The 24,629-nt window shown below is 42.8% G+C and overlaps 1 protein-coding gene across 1 annotated transcript in view; it reads left to right on the forward strand.

The window, feature by feature from the left end:
* Positions 1–22,985, forward strand: part of cfap418 (cilia and flagella associated protein 418) — a 37,131-nt gene extending 14,146 nt beyond the window's left edge. Inside the window, exons 4-6 of the mRNA XM_068030815.1 lie at positions 7,326–7,391; positions 12,884–12,979; positions 21,454–22,985. Of these exons, the coding sequence (XP_067886916.1) occupies positions 7,326–7,391; positions 12,884–12,979; positions 21,454–21,607 (316 nt within the window). The 3' untranslated portion in view covers positions 21,608–22,985. The remainder of the gene's footprint in view (positions 1–7,325; positions 7,392–12,883; positions 12,980–21,453) is intronic.
* Positions 22,986–24,629: the final 1,644 nt, after the last annotated feature.

Raw genomic sequence — 24,629 nt, forward strand, 5'->3', positions numbered from 1 at the left:
TCTGTTTTTAAATTATTAAAAATTTATTGATCTCAGACTTAAACTTATTAATTGAGCTAGCATCTACTGCTTTTTGTGGGAGAGTTTTCCACGCTTCTATAGCTTTTGAGCAAAGAACTGTTTCCCAATTTCTCTCCTGAATAGCCTGGCTCTGATTTTAAGGTTATGTCCCCTTATGCTAGACTGCCCCGCCAGCGGAAAAAAGTTTCTCTCTACCCTATCAATTCCTTTCAAAATCCTATTAACCTCAATCACATCGCCCCTTAAACTTCTATATTCCAGGGGATTCAACAATAGTTTATGTAAATTCTCCTCTCAATCTGACCCTTGGAGCTCTCCTAACAAACTGATGTATCAGTGCTGCATTCCTCCAAGGCTAGTATATCATTTCAAAGGTGGTGTCCAGAACTGTACATGGTACTCCAGGTGTCTAACCAGAGCTTTGTATAGCTTCCCTTTATATTCTAGCCCTTATAAAGGCTAACATTCTGTTAGACTTTTGGACTTATTTTGTACCTGACCTGATCTGTGTACATGGGCTCCTAAATTTCTTTGGACCTCCACTCTTCCTAGCTGTTCACTATTTAAGTAATGTTCAGATCTATCCTTTTATTGGTCCAAAACAGATGGCCTCATATTTACCTGCATTAAATTTATCTGTCATAGTTTTTCCACTCACTTAATCTATCAGTGTCTCTTTGTAATCTTATTCTCCCATACACTACTTATTTTACCACCAATCTTTGTGTCATCAAAAAACTTGGATATATGGCTCTCTGTTGTGTTATCCAAGTCATTAATATAAATATAGTGAATACTTGAGGCCCTTGCACAGATCCTTGTGAGACACCACAAGTCAATTCATTCCAATGCAAGTACATTCCCATTATCCCTACTCTCTGTCTTTTACCGCCTAACCAGGTCAGTAATTTGCCTTCAATTCCATGAGCTTTAATTTTAACTAACAATCTCTTGTGTGTCAAATGCATTCTGGAAGCCCATATAAACTACTACTTGCTCAAAAAATTCTGTTAGGTTCCTTAGATATGACACAACCTTTACTAATAAATGTTGGCTGTCTTCAGTCAGCTCAACTTTCAAGTGTTCAGTCACTGTATCCTTAATTGCAGATTCTAATAACTTTTGCACAATAGAGATTAGACTAGTAGGTTTATAATGTTCTGGTTTCTTTCCCTTTCCTTTCTTAAATAATGGAGTTAAATTGGAATTTTCATCCAGAGGGACAAGCCCTGAATCAAGTGAGCTTTGGAAAATTATGACTAAGCATTTGCAGTTGCCTCACCAACTTACTTTAAAACCATCATTTTCCAGAGGGTTTGTCAGTCCTTAGTGCAATTTCTTTTTCTAATGCTGTTTTCTTGGTTGCTGACTTGAGCCACTTTCTTCTTCCCAATCTATGTGAAAATTTAAATTTCCCATTAAAATAACTTGGCTTGTGCTACAAGCCTTTTTAATCTTTGAATTAATACAGTCTGCTACCGATGAGCTTAAGGAGAAAGACTGGGAAGAGGACAGCCACAATGCTGACCTAGGCACTCGGGATCAGAGGGCTGTCCAAAAGCAGGAGAAGCAGATTAGAATCATAGTTATAGGGAATTAAATAATTAGGGGGTAGATAGCATCCTCTACAGCCATAATCAAGATTTTAGAAGCATGTGTTGCCTACTAGGCATATCTCAATGTGGCTAGAAAGGGAGGAGGACTATCAGAGGACTATCCAGGTGGCATGATCCATTTAGGGATCAATGATATAGGGAAGGAAAGGTCTTGCTGAGGGAATATCAGGGTTAGGAACTAAATGAAAAAGCTGGACCTCAAGGATGGCAATCTCAGGATTATTATCAGAGCTATGTGCTAATTGGCATAGTAACAAACAAATCAGGAAGGTGAACACGTGACTAAAGGAGGGATGTAAGGAGGGTTTCTATTTCATGGGAGACTGCAACAAACTGGAACAGGAGGGAGCTGCACCAGTCAGATTGTGTAGAACTTTTAAATTGGAAGAAGGTTAACTTCAGTGGGATGATGGGGTCTAGCCAGGTTAAAATGGAACCAAAGATTGATAGGAAAAACTGCAATGGGACAATGGTTGATCTTTAAGGCAGACATGTTTCAAGTACAGGCTAGGTTCATTTCTACAAGGGTGAAAGGTAAGGGAAACAAAGCCAGGGCTCCTTGGATGAAGAGGGAGATGGAGAATATGATGAAACAAAAAAAGTGTGTATGATGCATGTCAGGTGAATTCTTCAAGTGAGAATCAGGTCAAATACAATAAGTTGAGAGGGAAAGTGAAGAGGAAATTAAGACTGGCAAAGACAGAATATAAGAATAGAATGGCAGTTAACATAAAGGGGAACCCAAAAAACATCTTCTAGCGTGCAAATAGTAAGTGGATAGTAAGAGGTGGGGTGGGACCTATTAGGGTCAAAGAGGGTGATATATGCTTAAAGACGCAGGGCAAGGCTAGAATACTTATCCACTAGTTTACTAAGGATGTTGATAAAAGATTAGTAGAAGCGGAGATGGATGGAGTGAAAACTGAGAGGAAAGATATACTGGAAAGGCTGGCTATGCTTACAGTGGATAAGTCGCCTGGTCCGGAAAGCTTGCATCCCATGATGCAAAAGGAAGTGGGAATGGAGATATCAGAAGGGCTTGCCATAATCATCCAGTCGTCCCTAGATGTGGGGGAGGTGACAGAAGATTGGAGAGTGGCAAATGTGACACCCTTATTCAGGAAAGGGTGTAAAGATATTCCTAGTAACTACAAGCTGGTCAGTTTAATATGAGTGGTGCATAAGGTTTTAGAAACAATAATCGGAGAAAAAAAAATCAACAGACACTTGGAGAGATTTAATTTAATTAAGGAGAACCAGCACGGATTAGTAAAAGGCAGATTATGCTTTACTAATTGAATTTTTTGATGAAGTAACAGCAAAGGTTGATGAAGGGAAAGCAATGGATGTTGTCGATATGTATTTTAAGAAAGCGTTTGACCATGTACCTCATAAAAGCATGGTTAACAAAATTGTGGCTCGTGGAATATGAGGATCCGTGTCAGCATGTGTAAAAAAATGACTGAAGGACAGAAAACAGTGGATCATGCTAAATTATTGTTTTTCAGACTGGGGGATGGTAGACAGTGGTGTTTCCCAAGGTTCAGTGCTAGGACCACTGCTTTTTTGATGTATATAAAAGACTTGGATATTGGAATACAGAGTAAAATTTCAAAATTTACCAATGATACCAAACTTGGAGATGTGGCAGACAGTGAGGATGGTACCAATTGACAGCAACAGGATGTAAATCGGCTAGCAAAATGGGCAGACAAGTGGTAGATGGAATTTAATACAGAGAAGTGTGAGGTGATGCATTTGGGAAGAAAGGACGGGGAGAGGCAACATAGACTTAATGGCACAGTTCTAAAGAATGTGCAGGAACAGAGTGACCTGGGGGTGCATGTGCAAAGATATTTGAAGGTGAGGACATATTGAGAGAGTAGTTAGCAAAGCATATGGGATCTCAGGCTTCATAAATAAAGATATTGAGTACAAAGCAGGGAAGTTATTCTGAATCTTTATAAAGCTCTGATTAGGCCACAACTAGAGTACTACATCCAGTTCTGGTCCCACACTTTAGGAAGGATGTAAGAGTCCTTGAGAGGGTGCAGAGGAGATGTACCAGAATGGTTCAGAGATGAGGGATTTTAGCTACAAAGTTAAGTTGGAGAAGCTGAGGTGGTTCTCCTTGGAGCAAAGGAGATTGAGGGTAGATTTGATAGAAGTGTACAAGATTATGACAGGTTTAGATAAGGTAGACAAAGAAAAGCTGATAGTACAAAGGACCAGTGGACACAGGTTTAAGGTTTTGGGCAAGGAGTGCAACGGGGATGTGAGAAAGAACTTTTTTACGCAACAAGTGGTAACGACTTGGAATACGCTGCTTACGAGGGTGGTGGAAGCGGAGCCAATGAATGATTTCAAAAGAGAATTGGAAGAATTGGATGAGTATTTGAGGGAATTATTTTTATTTGTTCTTGGGATGTGAGTGTCGTTGGCAAGGCTAACATTTATTACCCATCCCTAATTGTCCTTGAGAAGGTCATGGTGAGCCACCTACTTGAACAGCTGCAGTCCATGTGGTGTCGGTACACCCACAGTGCAATAAATTTGCAGGGCTACAGGGATAGAGCAGGGGAATGAGACTGATTGGATTGCTCTACAGAGAGCTGGCATGGACTCGATGGGCCAAATGGCCTCCTTCTGTGCCCCAACGACTCTATAAAATACAGAAATGTACAGCACAGAAGGAGGCCATTCGTCCCATCATGTCCACACCAGCTGACAAAGTGTCAGCTGCCTCAGCTCCACTTTCCCGCCCATTCCCATGTCCCTTGGTTCTCTGACTGACCAAAAATCTGTCTGTCTCGGCCTTAAATATTTTCAATGATGCAGCATCCACAACCCTCTGGGATAGAGAATTCCAAAGATTCACAGCCCTCTGGATGAAGAAATTTCTCCTCATCTCAGTCCTAAATGATCCTTATCCTGAGACTGCGCCCCCATGTTCTAGATTCCCCACAGAGGGGAAACAACCTGTCCATGTCTACCCTGTTAAGTCCCTCCAGAATCTTGTGCGTTTCAATGAGATCACTTCTCATTCTTATAAACTCCAGCGAGTATAGGCCCAATTTACTCAGCCTCTCATCATAGGACCACCCAGTCATCCCAGCAACCAATCTACTGAACCTTCGCTGTACTGCCTCCGAGGCATGTATATCCTTGCTTAGATATGGAGACCAAAACTGTACTCCAGGTATGGTCTCACTAAAGCCCTGTACAATTGTAGTAAGACTTCCTTATTCTTGTACTCCAATTCCCTTACAATAAAGGGCAACATGCCATTTGCCTTCCTAATTGCTTCCTGTACCTGCATGGTAACTTTGTGTTCCTTGTATGAGTACACCCAAGTCCCTTTGAACATCAACATTTACACATTTCTCATCTGTCTGTTCTTACTACCAAAGTGAATAATCTCACACTTCCCCACATTATACTCCATCTCCTACCATGTTGCCCACCAACATAACCTGTCTGTATCTCTTTGTAGTCTCTGTGTCCTCCTCACAGTTTACATTCCCACCTAGCTTTGTATCGTGAGCAAACTTAAATATATTACTCTCAATCTCTTCATCTAAGTCATTAATATAGATTGTAAATAGCTGAGGCCCCAAAACTAATCCATTCGACACTCCACTAGTTAAAGTCTGCCAACTTGAAAATGTCCTGTTTTTTCCTACTTTTTGTTTTCTGTCCGTAAACAATCCACTTATCCATGCTAATATATTATCCCCAACTCCATGAGCCTTATCTTGCGTATTAGCCTTTAATGTGGCACCTTATTGAAGGCCTTTTGGAAATCCAAGTATACTACATCTACTGGTTCCCCTTTATCTATCCTACTAGGTACATCCTCAAAAACTCTAATAAATTTATCAGCGATTTCCCTTTTGTAAAACCATGTTGACCTTGATACTATGGTCTTCACCTACCCCCAGTATGTCTCCATTTCCAAGGCTATGAGTTCCACGTCATGTCTTTACTTCTGGTTTCCTTTTCCATCCTACCTGTCTCAAACTCCTTTCTATTTTTCCTTTCATTATCATTGCTTAGCCTTGCAGTACCATGGAGCAGGGCTATTCAGTACCTTTAATGCAATTTCAACAATCAAATTGTTTTGTTCATGCTAAGGATCTGTAAATAGGTTTGTACTATAATGTACTTACTGAGAGCAAATGGCAATGGAGGGGAGGAAAGATAGGAGGATAGAAGGAATAGAATCTGAAATTGATTTGGAGGATGGAAGGCAAGCTCTTCTGATTGTGGATTCATACTAAGAAGGTAAGATATTGATTTAACACCTGTTGGTAGGGTGGTCTGCATGCAAGTGTTGACTTGCTTTTGTTCTGCCACTCGATTCCTGGGCCCTGGGAGCCTGCTCTGTCATGCCAATTTTTCATGCTTTCCTCTCTATCTCTCACCCTTTAGCTATTCACACACTCTTTGCCCCTGATTTTAACTCTGCCCCAGAACAGCAGGAGGGGGTGAGAATTGGTGTTAAAATATTAAGATCAAGCAACCTGACAAATTCCCATCCGTTTAGATTAGAGATACAGCACTGAAACAGGCCCTTCGGCCCACCGAGTCTGTGCCGAACATCAACCACCCATTTATACTAATCCTATACTAATCCCATATTCCTACCAAACATCCCCACCTGTCCCTATATTTCCCTACCACCTACCTATACTAGTGACAATTTATAATGGCCAATTTACCTATCAACCTGCAAGTCTTTTGGCTTGTGGGAGGAAACCGGAGCACCCGGAGAAAACCCACGCAGACACAGGGAGAACTTGCAAACTCCACACAGGCAGTACCCGGAATCGAACCCGGGTCCCTGGAGCTGTGAGGCTGCAGTGCTAACCACTGCGCCACTGTGCCGCCCTACTTATTTACAATCCCAGATAGGCCATTAATGAGGCTCCTGTAAAGGCAGTTGGTAATCTAATTAACATTCAAAAGTCACGGCCAAGTTATATCATCAGCGCCATAACTTAAACTTAACTGTAGGTCAGTGGAAAGCCAGATCCAAGGTGCGAGCTGGCAAATGCCTAAGGGGAGCACTGAAGATCAGCTCCTTTTAGCAGCCTTTGTGGGCCAGGAGGAACAGGAATGTTCCTCCCAGGCCTCACAAGGAAGCCTTTGGTCTTCCCATCCCTAATCGTGGCCATCTTCCAGCACCCCGATCACAGTCTCAATCTCGATCTTCTGCCTCCCCCAGTCGCAGCCCAGAATGGTCCCCCTACTGACTGCCAGGGTCCATCTCGTGGCTTCCTGTTGCTACTTGCCGCTCTATTCTACCAACCAGGCAGTCTGTCTGGCCGCCAGTCGAGCTGGAGTCTGCCCAAAGTTATTTAAATGAGGACCTGCCATTAAAATTGGCAGACCTCCACATCCCCGGCCTTGTTGGGTTCTTTATTTGCTACTGGGCTTCCCCACCCACCCCCCACCCATTAATATCAGGGTCTCTGTGTCGCATATAATCTTTTATTTTTCCCATTATGCTCCTTTGGTGTCCTGATAGAGTGAGTGTTTGTTTATATGGTTAGTGGGAAATAAAGATGAGGTGGTGTGATTTGTTGCTGGTCTTTGTCAACATGAAGTGTATGGAAGGAGCAATTTGGAGGCATGGAGCCGACTACAACATCTGAAGCAAGCTGTGTTGAATGCTTTGTTTTTTAGGTGTTTTCCAGTTTATCTCGGTGGTAGTTCTGCACCTCTAGGATTGGGAACAAATACTTCTCAGAGGTATTTTTCTTTCATATTTCTTTTATGAACCCCTAATTGTAGTTCATGTCAGACAGGATTTTGGGGAGCGAAAGAGAATGGATATGATGCTTGTTACATAGAAACATAGAAAATAGGAGCAGGAGTAGGCCATTCGGCCCTTCGAGCCTGCTCCGCCATTCATTATGATCATGGCTGATCATCCAACTCAGTAGCCTGTACCCGCTTTCGCCCCATACCCTTTGATCCCTTTAGACCCAAGAGCTATATCTAACTCCTTCTTGAAAACATATAATGTCTTGGCCTCAACTACTTTCTGTGGTAGCAAATTCCACAGGCTCACCACTCTCTGGGTGAAGAAATTTCTCCTCATCTCAGTCCTGAAAGGTTTACCCCGTATCCTTAGACTATGACCCCTGGTTCTGGACTCCCCCACCATCGGGAATATCCTTCCTGCATCTACCCTGTCAAGTCCTGTTAGAATTTTATAGAATTCTTTGAGATCGCCCTCACTCTTCTGAACTCCAGCGAATATAATCCTAACCGACTCAATCTCTCCTCATACTCAGTCCCACCATCCCAGGAGTCAGTCTGGTAAACCTTCGCTGCACTCCCTCTATAGCAAGAACATCCTTCCTCAGATAAGGAGACCAAAACTGCACATAATATTCCAGGTGTGGCCTCACCAAGGCCCTGTATAATTGCAGCAAGACATCCCTGCTCCTGTACTCTAATCCTCTCGTTATGAAGGCCAACATACCGTTTGCCTTTTTTACCGCCTGTTGCATCTGCATGCTTACCTTCAGCGACTGGTGTACGAGAACACCCAGGTCTCGCTGCATATTCCCCTCTCTCACTTTATAGCCGTTCAGATAATAAGCTGCCTTCCTGTTTTTGCTGCCAAAGTGGATAACCTCACATTTATCCACATTATACTGCATCTGCCATGCATTAGCCCACTCACCCAACTTGTCCAAATCATCCTGATGCTTCTCTGTATCCTCCTCACAACTCACCCTCCCACCCAGTTTTGTGTCATCTGCAAATTTGGAGATATTACATTTAGTTCCCTCATCTAAATCATTAATATATATTGTGAATAGCTGGGGTCCTAGCACCGATCCCTGCGGTACCCCACTAGTCACTGCCTGCCATTCGGAAAAAGACCCGTTTATTCCTACTCTTTGTTTCCTGTCTGCCAACCAATTTTCTATCTATCGCAATACGCTACCTCCAATCCCATGTGCTTTAATTTTACACGCTAATCTCTTATGTGGGACTTTGTCGAAAGCCTTCTGAAAGTCCAAATAAACCACATCCACTGGCTCCCCCTCATCAACTCTACTAGTTACATCCTCGAAGAATTCTAGTAGATTTGTCAAGCATGATTTCCCTTTCGTAAATCCATGCTGACTCTGCCCGATTCTACCACTGTTCTCTCAGTGCTCTGCTATAAAATCTTTGATAATGGACTCTAGAATTTTCCCCAACACTGATGTCAGGCTGACTGGTCTATAATTCCCTGCTTTCTCTCTACCTCCCTTTTTAAATAGTGGGATTACATTAGCTACCCTCCAATCTGTAGGAACTGTTCCAGAGTCTATAGAATCTTGGAAGATGACCACTATTTCTAGGGCCACTTCTTTAAGTACTCTGGTATGCATACCATCAGGCCCTGGGATTTATCGGCCTTCAATCCCATCAATTTCCCCAACACCATTTCTCTACTAATGCTGATTTCTTTCAGTTCCTCTCTCTCACTAAGCCCTGTCTTCCTCAACATTTCTGGTATGATATTTGTGTCCTCCTTTGTGAAGACAGAACCAAAGTATGCATTGAGTTAGTCAGCCATTTTTTTATTCCCCATAATAAATTCCCCGGTTTCTGACTGTAAGGGACCTACATTTGTCTTCACCAATCTTTTTTTTTTCACATACCTATAGAAACTTTTACAGTCAGTTTTTATGTTCACCGCAAGCTTGCTCTCGTACTCTATTTTCCCCTTCTTAATCAATCCCTTGGTCCTCCTTTGCCGAATTCTAAACTGCTCCCAATCCTCAGGTCTGTTTTTTCTTTTATTTTTCCTGGCAAATTTATATGCCTCTTCCTTGGATCTAATGCTATCTCTAATTTCCCTTGTAAGCCATGGTTTGGCTACCTTTCCCGTTTTACTTCTGCGCCAGACAGGGATAAACAGTTGTTACAGTTCATCCATGCGCTCTTTAAATGTTTGCTATTGCCTATCCACCGTCATCCCTTTAAGTAACGTTTCCCAATCTGTCATGGCCAACTCGCGCCTCATACCTTCGTAGTTTCCTTTACTAAGATTCAGGACCCTTGTCTCAGAATCAACTACGTCACTCTCCATCTTGATGAAGAATTCTATCATATTATGGTCGCTCGTCCCCAAGGGGTCTCGCACCACCAGATGGTCAATTTTCCCTCTCTCATTACACAATGCCCAGTCTAGGGTGGCCTGTTCATTAGTTGGTTACTGAACGTATTGGTCCAGAAAACCATCCCGTATACACTCCAAGAATTCCTCCTCTACGGTATTGTGAATAATTTGATTTGCCCAATCTATATGCAGATTAAATTCACCCATAATTACAGATGTTCCTTTATCGCATGCATCTCTAATTTCCTGTTTAATGCCATTCCTAACATCACCACTACAGTTTGGGGGTATGTATACAACCGCCACTAACGTTTTTGCCCTTTAGTGTTTCTCAGCTCTACCCATACAGATTCCACATCGTCAGAGCTAATATCTTTCCTCACTTTTGCGTTAATTTCCTCTTTAACCAGCAATGCAACTCCACTGCCTTTTGCTTTTTATCTGTCCTTCCTAAATACTGAATATCCCTGAATGTTCATTTCCCATCCTTGGTCACCCTGCAGCCATGTCTCCGTAATCCCGACTATATCATACCCGTCAATTTGTGCGATTAATTCATCCACTTTATTGAGAATGTTCCGCGTGTTAAGGCACAAAGCCTTAAGGCTTGTCTTTTTAACTTTACCTGTCCCCTTCCCACTATTTTTCACTGTAGCCCTGTTTGGTTCTGACCCTTGATTGCTTGTTAAAGAGGAAATTAATGCAATAGTGAGGAAAGATATTAGCTCTGACGATGTTTGTATATCATCGTATAAATTTTTAAATATAAAAATTATTGTCATTTTTTAGTACCTATATCCACATCCAACTTGACAAAACACTGATGCTAACAAGATTACATTAAAGTGTCTCCAATGCATTTCCTCATTTCCAGGCTAGATCCTTGTATTTCCCTCATAAAGTCTGCTGAAACTGCCCTGTTTGATACAGCAGTTTTCTCATCACTGCTTCAACTCACTGCTCGTACACTAGAGGAAATTCTCCATATGAAACTTGTTAATACTTTTTAATGCACTCATATGTTTGATAAAACTGGAGTTTTCACTTTTGCCAGCAGTGAATAAATTCAAAATGAGAAATCCATGTCTAGATCAAGGCAATTGGAGTGCAATTCAGCTGTTCTACCTCCTAAATAGGTGGCTTTATCTTGGAATATCACTGTGTTAACTTTATACAAATACATTATCCCCGATGAGTCTGACTCTCCTCCTGGGCTTGAAGACTCTCACCTTTCAGTGTATTTAATAAAGACTTGCATTTATGTAGCACCTTCATCATATCTTCTTTGAGTGTCATGGGCCTTTTAACATCAGCTTGAACCTCTAGCACAGAGACATCTAATCCCCAGAACAGTGAGCTGAAATTTATAGTCCCGCCACAAGTCCCGGAGCCACCGCAATATTAAATGTGGCGGCTCATTTAAATAGCTGGGGTAGACCACCCACCCGATGATGTGGAGGGGTAGGCTGTTTGTCCCTGGCAATGGTGTCAGCCTTTGCGCAGGCGCTGACACCATTTTTAAAGCGCCTCGAGCCCTACCGTTAAATTTAAATATTTAAAGAAGAATTGATATTAAAAAATTAAATAAATTTATCTTGCCCCTGTTCAATAACCATAGAATTAATTACTTGCCCTCTCCTCGCCAAAACACTTAAATTGTCACCTGACCTTCTCCTTCCCCCACCCCAAAGTGCATAAACTGTACCCTCGGGATAGTCTAAGGATTCGGGGTAAACCTTTCAGGACTGAGATGAGAAATTTCTTCACCCAGAGAATGCTGAGCCTGTGGAATTCGCTACCACAGAAAGCAGTTGAGGCCAAAACATTATGTTTTCAAGAAGGAGTTAGATATAGCTCTTGAGGCGAAAGGGATCAAAGGATATGGGGGGAAAGCAGGAACAAGTTAATGAGTTGGATGATTAGCCATGATCATAATGAATGGCGGAGCAGGCTCGAAGGGCCGAATGGCCTACTCCTGCTCCAAGTTTCTATTTTTCCCATAAATCCCTACACCAATGAGATCACTTTGACCCTGCTCCTCCCCACCCCGTACTGCAAAACTTACCTGCTCCCCCCTCCCCACCAGTGTCTGCCTCAGTTCCCCGGATGGGGAGTGCCGGCCACTGGCACGAATATCGCACCGGGACAGATGGCAGGAGCGTGAAGCTAATTAATTTGTTTATTTAAATTTATTTAAATATTTAAATTGGGCTCCGAGCAGCGGGTGGCCGCCATGAGGCCTTGCTGCCGTCTTCAATATCGGGCCGGTCCTTCCCGGCGTCAAGGTCCATGGTGGGCCTCTCCCGGAGGTATTTTCCAGTCCCCCCCACCATGACCCCCGATGTTTGGGGATCTGTAAAATTCAGCCCAGTAACTTCAACAATGCTGCACTCCCTCACTGGAATCAGTGTAAGTTAAGTGCTCAAGTCCTGGAGCGAAGCTTGAACCTACAACCTTCTGTCAATCCTGCTACTTACTAACTGAACCCAGCTGACACTAAAGTCCAGTTTCCTGGCATGCACTTCTAATGGACAAGACTCTACACAGAGAGGGCACATTTGGAACATTGTTCTTTTTAATTTTCGATGGGACCATCTGATTTCCCCAAGTTTTCTCTGTAACTCAGAGTGCCATTATGTGTGGCAGTGTAACCTGGTCAGTGTTACTAAGGGAGTGGTGTTTCATGTCCCTTACTCATGATAGCCCCTATTTTAACAAAGAAATAATATCGTTGATGTGTTTGTACTCCAGGATTGAAGGATGAGACCTTGTGCTGGTGGTTCCAAGTTCAATTGATTCCTAATCTGAACGATACTGTGAGAAGAGCTGAATGGTGCCTGACCATATCCCGTTAAGGAAACATTGAAAATCAGTGATCATCACCAAAAGCAGCTCTTTCACAGTTCTGGGACAAAAGTCGAGCCTCACAGGAATTTCCAAGAAATAATTTAGTCAATTTTTTAAATGAAAAGAAAGATCGAATAACATGCAAAATTAATGTAGTGCTGTTGGCTTGGATTGCAGATTGCATTGTCCTGGGTATTTATAAAAGTTATTTTACTTGAACAATGCATTTTATGAAGAGAAAATATTTCAATTTTTTTTTAATAAACAGAACATGTGACCAACTCCGCTGTACTACCTGTGACTTTAGAGTAATTGCACTTGATGATTATGAATGGAACAAGTCATGCGACTACTTCTTTTTTAGGTATGTTTGACTGTATGCAAATATATATCTGACAGTCCAATTCAGAAGTGAGAACTTTAAAAGGTTTCAGGCAAACTCTTCCATATTTACTGTCCTCTTATATTTTTCGTTTAACTTTAATATAGGCCCAGATTTTGCTTTTAAAATAATGGTGAAGCTAATAGTGCTCGCTGCTATTTATGCACAAATGGTGCAGCACCTTCAGGCGAGTGACAGATGTGCTGTGGAACTCAATTATCCAAAAGTTGCTGTCCGAGTTGCAGTATCCATAATTAGTTTCGCAAAAGCAGCAACTTGCTGTCTAGCTCACTGTTGAAATGCATTGACTCGCTTACAGTTGTTGTATTTGCACGATAGATAGGAACTAAACTCATCGCAGTCCAAGTACACTTTCATCCATGTGGTAAGTGTTAATTACTGCCAGTCAGCCCCTCCGAGACTAGAAATTAACTATTACAAGTGTGGAGTCTCATTCCTTCAGGTTTTCATTGTTGGAGTTTTAAAAATGTAAAATTTAAATTTTTTAAATTATTTTAATTTTTTTCTTTTTTTTCCCTCCCTCTCCAATGTATCTGACTTTCCCTCTATAATTTACACTTCTTTCACTGTCCTTTTGCTGTTAATGTCACAATCCTTTAATCTGTTTGGTTAACAGCATTGTTGGTGCACCTACACCTCATGATAGAGCCTCCCTCAAATGGCTCGGAACGCATACTGTCCGTCCGACTGCTCACCATCTCTGGTCCAGTACACCTACTCAGCATCTATGCTCCAACACTCTGCTCCCCACCTGAAGCTAAAGACCAGTTCTACGAGGAACTCCATAATATCATTAGCAGCATCCCCAACACCGAACACCTGTTCCTGCTGGGGGACTTTAATGCTAAGGTTGGGGCCGACCATGACTCATGGCCCTCCTGCCTTGGGCGCTATGGCGTTGGAAGGATGAATGAGAATGGGCAGAGACTGCTTGAGTTGTGTACCTATCATAACCTCTGCATCACCAACTCGTTCTTTCACACTAAACCCTGTCACCAGGATTCATGGAGGCACCCAAGATCGCGTCGTTGGCACCAGCTAGACCTCATCGTCACAAGGTGAGCCTCCTTAAACAGTGTTCAAATCACACGCAGCTTCCACAGTGCGGACTGCGACAGCGACCACTCCCTGGTGTGCAGCAAGGTTAGACTCAGACCAAAGAAGTTGCATCATTCCAAGCAAAAGGGCCACCCGCGCATCAACACGAGCAGAATTTTTCATCCACAGCTGTTACAAAAATTTCTAAATTCACTTGTAACAGCCCTTCAAAACACTCCCACAGGGACCAAGTGGGCCCACATCAGAGACGCCATCTATGAGTCAGCTTTGACCACCTACGGCAAAAGTGCGAAGAGAAATGCAGACTGGTTTCAATCTCATATTGAAGAGCTGGAACCTGTCATAGCCGCTAAGCGCATTGCACTGTTGAACTACAAGAACGCCCCCAGCGAGTTAACATCCGTAGCACTTAAAGCAGCCAGAAGCACTGCACAAAGAACAGCCAGGCGCTGCGCAAATGACTACTGGCAACACCTATACAGTCATATTCAGCTGGCCTCAGACAGCGGAAACATCAGAGGAATGTATGATGGCATTAAGAGAGCTTTTGGGCCAACCATCAAGAAGATCGCCCCCCTCAAATCTAAATCAGGGGACATAATCACTGACCAACGCAAACAAATGGACCGCTGGGTTGAGCACTACCTAGAACTGTACTCCAGGGAGAATGTTGTCACTGAGACTGCCCTCTTTGCAGCCCAGCCTCGACCAGTCATGGATGAGCTGGACATACAGCCAACAAAATCAGAACTCAGTGATGCCATTGATTCTCTAGCCAGCGGAAAAGCCCCTGGGAAGGACAGCATTACTCCTCAAATAATCAAGAGTGCCAAGCCTGCTATACTCTCAGCACTACATGAACTGCTATGCCTGTGCTGGGACAAGGGAGCAGTACCTCAGGACATGTGCGATGCCAATATCATCACCCTCTATAAAAACAAAGGTGACTGCGGTGACTGCAACAACTACCGTGGAATCTCCCTGCTCAGCATAGTGGGGAAAGTCTTTGCTCGAGTCTCTCTAAACAGGCTCCAGAAGCTGGCCGAGCGCGTCTACCCTGAGGCACAGTGTGGCTTTCGTGCAGAGAGATTGACCGTTGACATGCTGTTCTCCCATCATCAGATACAGGAGAAATGCCGCAAACAACAGATGCCCCTTACATTGCTTTCATTGATTTCACCAAAGCCTTTGACTTGGTCAGCAGACGTGGTCTCTTCAGACTACAAGAAAAGATTGGATGTCCACCAAAGCTACTAAGTATCATCACCTCATTCCATGACAATATGAAAGGCACAATTCAACATGGCGGCACCTCATCAGACCCCTTTCCTATCCTGAGTGGCGTGAAACAGGGCTGTGTTCTCGCACCCACACTTATTGGTATTTTCGTCTCCTTGCTGCTCTCACATGCGTTCAAGTCTTCTGAAGAAGGAATTTTCCTCCACACAAGATCAGGGGGCAGGTTGTTCAACCTTGCCCATCTAAGAGCGAAGTCCAAAGTACGGAAAGTCGTCATCAGAAAACTCCTCTTTGCTGACGATGCTGCTTTAACATCTCACACTGAAGAGTGCCTGCAGAGTCTCATCGACAGGTTTGCAGCTGCCTGCAATGAATTTGGCCTAACCATCAGCCTCAAGAAAACGAACATCATGGGGCAGGATGTCAGAAATGCTCCATCCATCAATATTGACGACCACGCTCTGGAAGTGGTTCAAGAGTTCACCTACCTAGGCTCAACTATCACCAGTAACCTGTCTCTAGATGCAGAAATCAACAAGCGCATGGGAAAGGCTTCCACTGCTATGTCCAGACTGGCCAAGAGAGTGTGGGAAAATGGCGCACTGACGCGGAACACAAAGGTCCGAGTGTATCAAGCCTGTGTCCTCAGTACCTTGCTCTATGGCAGCGAGTCCTGGACAACGTATGTCAGCCAAGAGCAATGTCTCAATTCATTCCATCGTCGCTGCCTCCGGAGAATACTTGGCATCAGGTGGCAGGACCGTATCTCCAACACAGAAGTCCTCGAGGTGGCCAACATCCCCAGCTTATACACACTACTGAGTCAGCGGTGCCTGAGATGGCTTGGCCATGTGAGCTGCATGGAAGATGGCAGGATCCCCAAAGACACATTGTACAGCGAGCTCGCCACTGGTATCAGACCCACCAGCCGTCCATGTCTCCGCTTTAAAGACGTCTGCAAACACGACATGAAGTCCTGTGACATTGAGCACAATTCGTGGGAGTCAGTTGCCAGCGTTCGCCAGAGCTGACGGGCAGCCATAAAAGCGGGGCTAAAGTGTGGCGAGTCGAAGAGACTTAGCAGTTGGCAGGAAAAAAGACAGAGGCGCAAGGGGAGAGCCAACTGTTTAACAGCCCCGGCAAACAAACCTTTCTGCAGCACCTGTGGAAGAGCCTGTCACTCTAGAATTGGCCTTTGTAGCCACTCCAGGCGCTGCTCCACACACCACTGACCTCCTCCAGCCGCTTACCCATTGTCTCTCGAGATAAGGAAGCCAAAGAAGAAAGAAAGGTGCACCTGCATCTCATGGACTGCAGCAGTTCAAGAAGGCAGCTCACCACCACCTTCTCAAGGGCAATTAGGGATGGGCAATAAATGCTGGCATAGCCAGTGACACCCACATCCTCCAAACAAATAAAAAGAATGCACAGTTGTTTTCCTTGTTCACTCAGATCCCTGATACCCTGATTCCCTCACTGCATCGTCACCAGTTCACACTTTCAGCAACTTGCCATGCAAAAATTCTTAAACTATGATCCATAGTTTCTTGTTTAAGTTATAGTTCCTCGCTTTTAATTTTGGAATTCTAAATTCATAAAATTAGCTGTTAAACATTCTGTGCTGTTCAAAACTGTTGTGTATTATTTCTTCCTTTGCATTTCCAACTGTAAATTTTACTATCAGACAATTGTTGGCAATTTCAGGCACATTAGGGTGACTGGTCTCTATCTTGGGGGGGATTTTATATATTTGCTCTTTGAAAATAAAAATAGAATCATAGAGTGGTTACAGCACAGAAGGAGGCCATTTGCCCTCTCGTGTTCCTGTCAGCTCTCTGTAACAGCTATTCAGCTAGTCTAACTACCCCGTCCTTTCCTCATAGCCCGGAAACTTTTCTCTCTTCAGATGCTCATCCAGTTCCCTTTTGAAAGCCACAAATGAATCTGCCTCTACCACGCTCTCAGGCATTCCAGATCCTAACCATGCACTGCGTAAAAATACTTTTCTATAAAATCTCCTCTCAACCTTCTCTGCTCTAAGGAAAACAACCTCAGCTTCTCTAATCTATCCACATAATGGAAGTTCCTCATCCCTGGAACCATTCTCGTAAATCTTTTCTGCACCCTCTCTAAAGCCTTCACATCCTTCCTAAAGTGGTGCCCAGAATTAGGCACAATACTCCAGTTGAAGCCGAATCAGTGTTTTCTAAAGGTTTATCATAACTTCCTTACTTTTGTACTCTATGCCTCCATTTATAAAGTCCAGGATTCTGTATGACTTTTTAATGATTTTCTAAACCTGCCCTGTCACCTTCAATGCACATATACTCCCATGTCCCTCTGCTCTTGAACCCCCTTTAGAATTATATCCTTTATTTTAAATTACATCTCTTCATTCTTTCGACCAAAATGTGTCACTTCATACTTTCCTACATTAAATTTTATCTGCCATGTGTTTGCCCATTCCACCAGCCGGTCTATGTCTTCTTGAAGTCCATCAGTATCCACCTCCCAGTTCACAATACTTCCAAGTTTTGTGTCATCTGCAGATTTTGAAATTGTACCCTTTACACCTCAGTCTAAGTCATTAATTTATATCAAGAAAAGCAGTGGTTCTAGTACCGACCCCTGGGAACCCTGCCGTATACCTTCCTCCAATCCAAAAACAACCATTCACCATGACTCTGGAGGGAGAGAGGGACCCCCACTAAGGGTCTGCACATGTCAGAGCCCAGTTGCTTCTCCTCCGCTGCAGAGAAAAGCACCAGCTTAAAACCACAGATGGTGAGGGGCTTGTCACATGACAGTCAGCAGTTACAAGAACAAGCAGTTCCTTTAAACTTCCTTTGTCTTGGTTCTTACTGGGCTATTAGCAGACATTTAGTCTCTCTCAAAAGTATTCCAGTGTAGGATAAAGAGGTGCAAATTAGGTGTTCATCTTCAGCCGAAAGGATGACTGCTGGCAGCTTGTCTTTTAAAAATGTCTTGAAAAAAAATAATAAATTCAGATCTCCAGCCAGTGGACCATAGAAAATTATCATTCAACAAAACACATTGGCGTAATAATACCTTATTATTTCTTAACATCCTCTCTGCAGCACTGTAATATTCTCCTTAAGCAATACTGCCAGCCCTCCACCTTTCTTTCCTTCCCTATCTTTCCTGAACACCTTGTATCCAGGAATATTTAGTACCCAGTCCTGCCCTTTTTTGAACTAGGTCGCTGTTATCTCCCAACATCATATTCCCATGTAGCTATTTGTGTCTGCAGCTCACCAACCTTATTCACTAGGCTTTGTGCGTTTACATACATGTGCTGCAAAGCTAATCTACACCTTATTACATTTTCTTTTAGTCTGACCCTACCTAATACTTAACTATTTCTTGCTCTAGCGCAATCTGTCTCTCATAATCCTTTGTTCACCTTGTTTCTCCTTTTTACTGCCAAATCCTGGTTCCCACTACCCTGCCAAGTTAGATTAAACCCTCCTCAACAGCGCTAGCAAACCGCCCCGTGAGGACATTGGTGCTAGCTCTGTTGAGATGCAATCTATCTGGCCAGGGAGGTGGTGGTGTAGTGGTAATGTCACTGGACTAGTAATCCAGAAACCCAGGCTAATGCTCTGGGGACATGGGTTCGAATCCCACCACTACAGATGGTGAAATTTGAATTCAATTAATAAATCTGGATTTTGAAAAACTAGTCTAATGTCGATTGTTGTAAAAATCCATCTGGTTCACTAATGCCCTTTAGGGAAGGAAATCTGCAGTCCTTACCTGGTCTGGTGACAATGTGACTCCAGACCCACAGCAATGTGGTTGACCCTTAAATGCCCACTGAAATTGCCTAACAAGCCACTTAGTTCAAGGGCAGTTAGGGATAGGCAATAAATGCTGGCCGAGCCAGTGATGCCCACATCCCATGGGCCAGATGGAAACCTTTGCCAGGCATGATCCTGGCCCGTGGGCCGTATGTTGGACAACCCTGGGGTCAGATGAATTCACATAGGGGAAATGGGCAACAAAAGAGAGAGAGAGAGAGAGATGGGGTACAGTGGAGGTTGGCTTAGTGAGCAAAGGAAAGGGGAAACGGCAGAGCCAGCTGAAAAGATGGTCTCTATCTTGGTAATGAAGAAATCCATGAGCTCCTCACTTCTGGTGGAGGTGAGGATGGATGTGACAAGGGAGAGGTTTCAGGAGGCAGGTGGTAGTGGAGGAGTAAAGTTCCGCAGGAAGGATTCTAGAGTTGTGCACAGTTTTTAGAGAAGAGCACAAGGCCCATTAGCACTTGATGTGCAGCCATATCTGATTATTGGAGTGAATGAAGTTGAGGGCTGTACTAGCAGACCAACTGGGATGAGTGACCTTGAAGGTTTTGCTGGGTGTGTAGGCAAGGGAACCTGAAATGAAGACTGAAATCTCTAAGATTGAAGAGTCTTTTTCATCCAGCTCCAGGGAAATATTCTCCTTTTAAAAATGATGCAGAAAGCTCCCTCAACCAACCCACAAGTTTTCCAGTGAGTTCATAAGAACGTAAATAGGCACGGCAGTAGGCTATACAGCCTTTCAGCCTTCTGCAAAATTCAAGAAGATCATGGCTGAACTTCTACATCAATTCTATCTTCCTGCTTTATCCCCATATCCCTTGATTCCTTTAGTGCCCAAAAATCTGTTGATCTCAGTCTTGAATATGTTTATTGGACTAAGCATCCACAGCCCTCTGAGGTAGAGAATTCCAAGGTATAACAACCTTCTGAGTGAAGAAATTTCTCCCCATCTCAGTTCTAAGTGGCCGACCCCTTATCCTGAGACAATAATCTTTAGTTCTAGACTCTAGCCAGGGAAAACAGCCTCTCGGCATCTACCCTGTAAAACCCTCTAAGAATTTTATACATTTCAATGAGATCACCTCTCATTCTTCTAAACTCCAGAGAATATAGGTTCATTCCACTCAATTTCTCCTCTTAGGACAGCTGTCTCATTCCAGGAATCAATCCAGTGAACCTGTTTTGTACCCTGTCCAAGGCAAGTATATGCTTCCTTAGGTAAGGAGACTAAAACTGAACTAGTGTTCCAGGTGTGGCATCACCAAAGTCTTGTGCAATTGCAGCAAGACTTCTTTACTTTTTTACTCCAATCCCCTAACATATCATTTGCCTTCCAAATTGCTTGCTGTGCCTGCATGTTAACTTTTGTGATTTGTATATAAGGACCCCAAAATCCCTCTGCATAACAACATTTACTAGTCTCTCCTTTTACAAAGGATTCTCTGCTTTTCCATTCTTCCTACCAAACTGGATAATTTCACACTTCCCCACGAGATTGGACCCTTGAATGAGAGGCTTGCCCTATGATGATAGGCTGAGTAAATTGGGCCTATATACTCTGAAATTTAGAAGAATGAGAGGCAATCACAGTGAAACGTACAAGATTCTGAAGGGGCTTGATAGGGTAGACACTGAGAGATTGTTTCTGCTGGTTGGGGAATCTAAAGCAGTCTCAGGATAAGGGGCTGGTCATTTAGGACTGAGATGAGGAGTATTTGCTTCACTCAAAGTGTTGTGAATCTTTGGAATTCTGTACCCCAGAGGGTTGTGGATGCTCCATCATTTAATACATTTAAGGCTGAGTTAGGCAGATGTTTGGTCTCTCAGGGAATCAAGGGATATGGAGAGTGGGCGGGAAAGTGGAGTTGAACCACAAAAATCAGCCATGATCATATTGAATGGCTGAACAGGTCCGACGGGCCATATGGTCTACTCCTGATCCTATTTCTTGTGTTCAAATACACTACATCCACTGGTTGCCTCTCATCTACGCTGCTAGTTACACACTCAAAAAGTTCAATAGATTTGTCAAACACCATTTCCCTTTCATAGACCAGCTTTGCAAAACATACCAAGAAGATATGATAGACAAGTTTCACATATGAATAATGGCCGATTTTGTGATTTACCAGCGTTTAATCATGGTAGTATTTTTAGGAGGGCAGGGAAGAAAATTGGCAATACAATAATGAACTTCTAAACATATCCAATCCAAGTTATTCTGCTAGCTTTAATTGCGAGCAGTAAATGTAATATTGTGTCTTGTTTAAAATGATATGCTAACCTGCACTTTTGTGCTTTCACCAACAGAAACAACATGCCTGACTTAAATAAACTGAAAGTGAAGACGTTAAGTAAGAGAGGTGCACGAGCATATGCCTGCCAGTGCAGCTGGAGGTCCATCCATGACCTGACTGACCTCAGGGAAGAACAGCAACTTCGATGGGTGTGCGGCAAACATTGAGACTGAAAGCATAATTGTCTTTTCCAGTCATCATTAGGGAGGTATTGTGGGGGCGAGTCCACTGTATTATTTGAAATAATGTCACACTTGTAGAAGTTTGTTAAATACAAGAAAAGCTGTAACAATTTAATTCATTATTTTTCTACAGATAAAAACATTCCTTCTTACTGTCCCAATTCAATAATGTGGTTTATTAGATGTTTGTCACTAATGCTTTTGTCCTAGCATTAAATAGAATTCAGTTTTTTCCAAGGTCAGATATTGTGGAAAATGCAACTGACAATGGACTTTACCTTGCAGTTTCTGTACTGAAAAGTGTATTGACCCGGCAAGGCCAAAATGACCCGAGTTTGATGTAAAAATCCACATGGAAAGTATATTTAAAATCTGTCAGTCTGGCTATCCCAGTGGGTCACTGTTTAGGCAATAGAATTCATCTCTTCCAGTAGTTACCAGTACAATCTCCCTTCCTCTCTGCAAAGTTGCGTCCATTATTTTTTACCTTCGTAGCTGTAGTTTGTCACCTCACCCTTCTCGTATTTTAAATGTTGGTTCATCCCAATGATTTTGAACATGCACAAGGAATTATTCTGTAATTTGCTACAGAGTGAAAAATGACATTACATAGATGACAGGAACGTAATATTACTCGAGTTAAATAATTACACAGGAAGCAAGTTCTTGTGTTACTCCCTTGTGTTTACTGCAAAGCTTATTTTCTGACAAGTTTTGACGATGTGAAGGTCATTTTTTTCATGGTTTGAAGGCTTCATCCAGCTTGATTTATTCATATGGATTGCATTCATTGGATATCACACAGCTATAAAAATGCATTGAATGTCCAGAAGGATGGAAGATCGTACCACAAACTTAAATATGCATGTGGTTTTGGGAATTTTATTCAAACTTGCATACTCAAGCCTCTGACATGGCAAGTGCCCCAAGGAAGAAGAAAAAACAATGTTAAAGCAATCTTAAGAGTCACAATACCTTCAGACAGGAAGTAACCTACTGAGTTGATTAAATGATCTACATTAGAATTTCTAAAATTAAAAAGCTTATACACTGGATAAACAAAGGCCAATTACACTTGGGAATTCCGATGCATGTCCATTATGCTTTGTAGAAGAGTTTCTCTTAATTTTGGCACTTTTAGGTCATTTACTGCTGTGACATGTAATCGGTCAAAAATGTAAATAAAATTTTGGAGTATTGGTGTGTAACTGCCATTGTGGTTTAACTTGAATGTTTGTTCTGTGTAATTGAAAACTGTGTAACTGTGTACATGAAGCTTTATTGGGTGCACACTGCAAATTTTATCTTCCATTCTTAAAGATCTATCCATAATGAAAGTTTCAAGATTTGCTGAAATGCTAATAAAATATATGCTTTGAATTTTGTGCCCCAGGTGTAATTACATTTGATCTTCAGTATCTACTAGGTGGTACTGGCCAATCTTCCCATCTTTCTGTCTGTTTCATTGACTTTCATAACATGTTAGCTTAAGAAAAAGTTTCAGAAATGCATTGTCACTCTTCAGGAGAGATTTCTCTGGAAACTTAATTCTGCTTCTGCCACATTCAAAGTAGTGTGGACTTCTGGGATACAATTTTTGTCAAGAGTGATGTTAATGTTTTGATAGACTTTGGAGGAAAAATAAAACTCGCATAAAATTATTTTTAAGGACACATCTTATAACACAAAAATGCTTCAAGTATCTCCAAAATGCTATTGAAAAGGTTTACTCAATCAAGTGGCTGTGATGCTTTTTAACATTTTTTATAATTGGTACATAACTGTGAAATAATCCCTACATTTAAGCACCACAAATTTTATGCAGGGAACAAAACTCCAGTTTCTGTATAACCAAATGTTATAAATGTTCTTACTGGGAATTCTGTATAGAAGTTAATGGTTTAATTTTGGAAGCCAGTGTTATTCACTTGAAGAGCAAAATTCACAGCAGGAGAATAAGGAAAGGACATATTGTGGTATACGAGGGGAGGTGGTGGCATAGTGGTAATGTCACTGGGATTATAACCTAGGGACCCAGGGTATTCCCCTGGAGACATGGGTTTGAATCCCACCATGGCCAAAGGTGCAATTTGAATTCAATTATTTAGAAGCTAGTCAAACGACGGCCATGAAACGATTATCGCAAAAACCCTTCTCGTTCACTAATGTCCTTGAGGGAGATAAATCTGCAGACCTTACCTGGTCTGGCCTACATATGACTTCAGACCCACAGCAATGTGGTTGACTCTTAAAATACCCTCTGAAATGGCCCAGCAAGCCACTCTTGTACCTAAACGCTAAAAGGTCAATAAGGAATGAAACGGGACAGAACACCCAGCATCGACCTAGGCACTGGAAGCAACTATGGTAAACCCAGCCCCTGTCAATGCTGCAAAATCCTCCTTACTAACATCTGGGGGCTTGTGCCAAAGTTGGGAGAGCTGTTCCACAGATTAGTCCAGCAACAGCCTGACATAGTCGTACTCCACGAATCATACCTTACAGGCGATGTCCCAGATACTGCCATCACGATCCAGAGGTGGTGGTACAGTGGTATACAGTCAGGAGTGAGTTGTCCTGGGAGTCCTCAACATTGACTCCAGACCCCATGAGGTCTCATGGCATCTAGTCTACCCCCGCCCTGCCTCAGCTGATGAATCAGTACTCCTCCTGAGGGGAACTAACAAATGGGGAAAAACATACTTGACCTCATCCTCACTAATCTGTCTGCTGCAGATGCATCTGTACATGACAGTATTGATAGGAGTGACCACCGCGCAGTCCTTGTGAAGATGACATCCCATCTTCACATTGAGGATACCCTCCATTGTGTTGTGTGGCACTACCACCATGCTAAATGCGATAGATTTCGAACAGATCGAGCAATGCAAAATTGGACATCCATGAGGCGCTGTGGGCCATCAGCAGCAGCAGAATTGTGCTCAACCACAATCTGTAACCTCATGACCCGGCATATCTCCCACTCTATCATTACCATCAAGCTGGG

The sequence above is a fragment of the Heterodontus francisci genome, chromosome 5 (assembly GCF_036365525.1).
Source record: "Heterodontus francisci isolate sHetFra1 chromosome 5, sHetFra1.hap1, whole genome shotgun sequence".
Lineage (NCBI taxonomy): Eukaryota > Metazoa > Chordata > Chondrichthyes > Heterodontiformes > Heterodontidae > Heterodontus > Heterodontus francisci.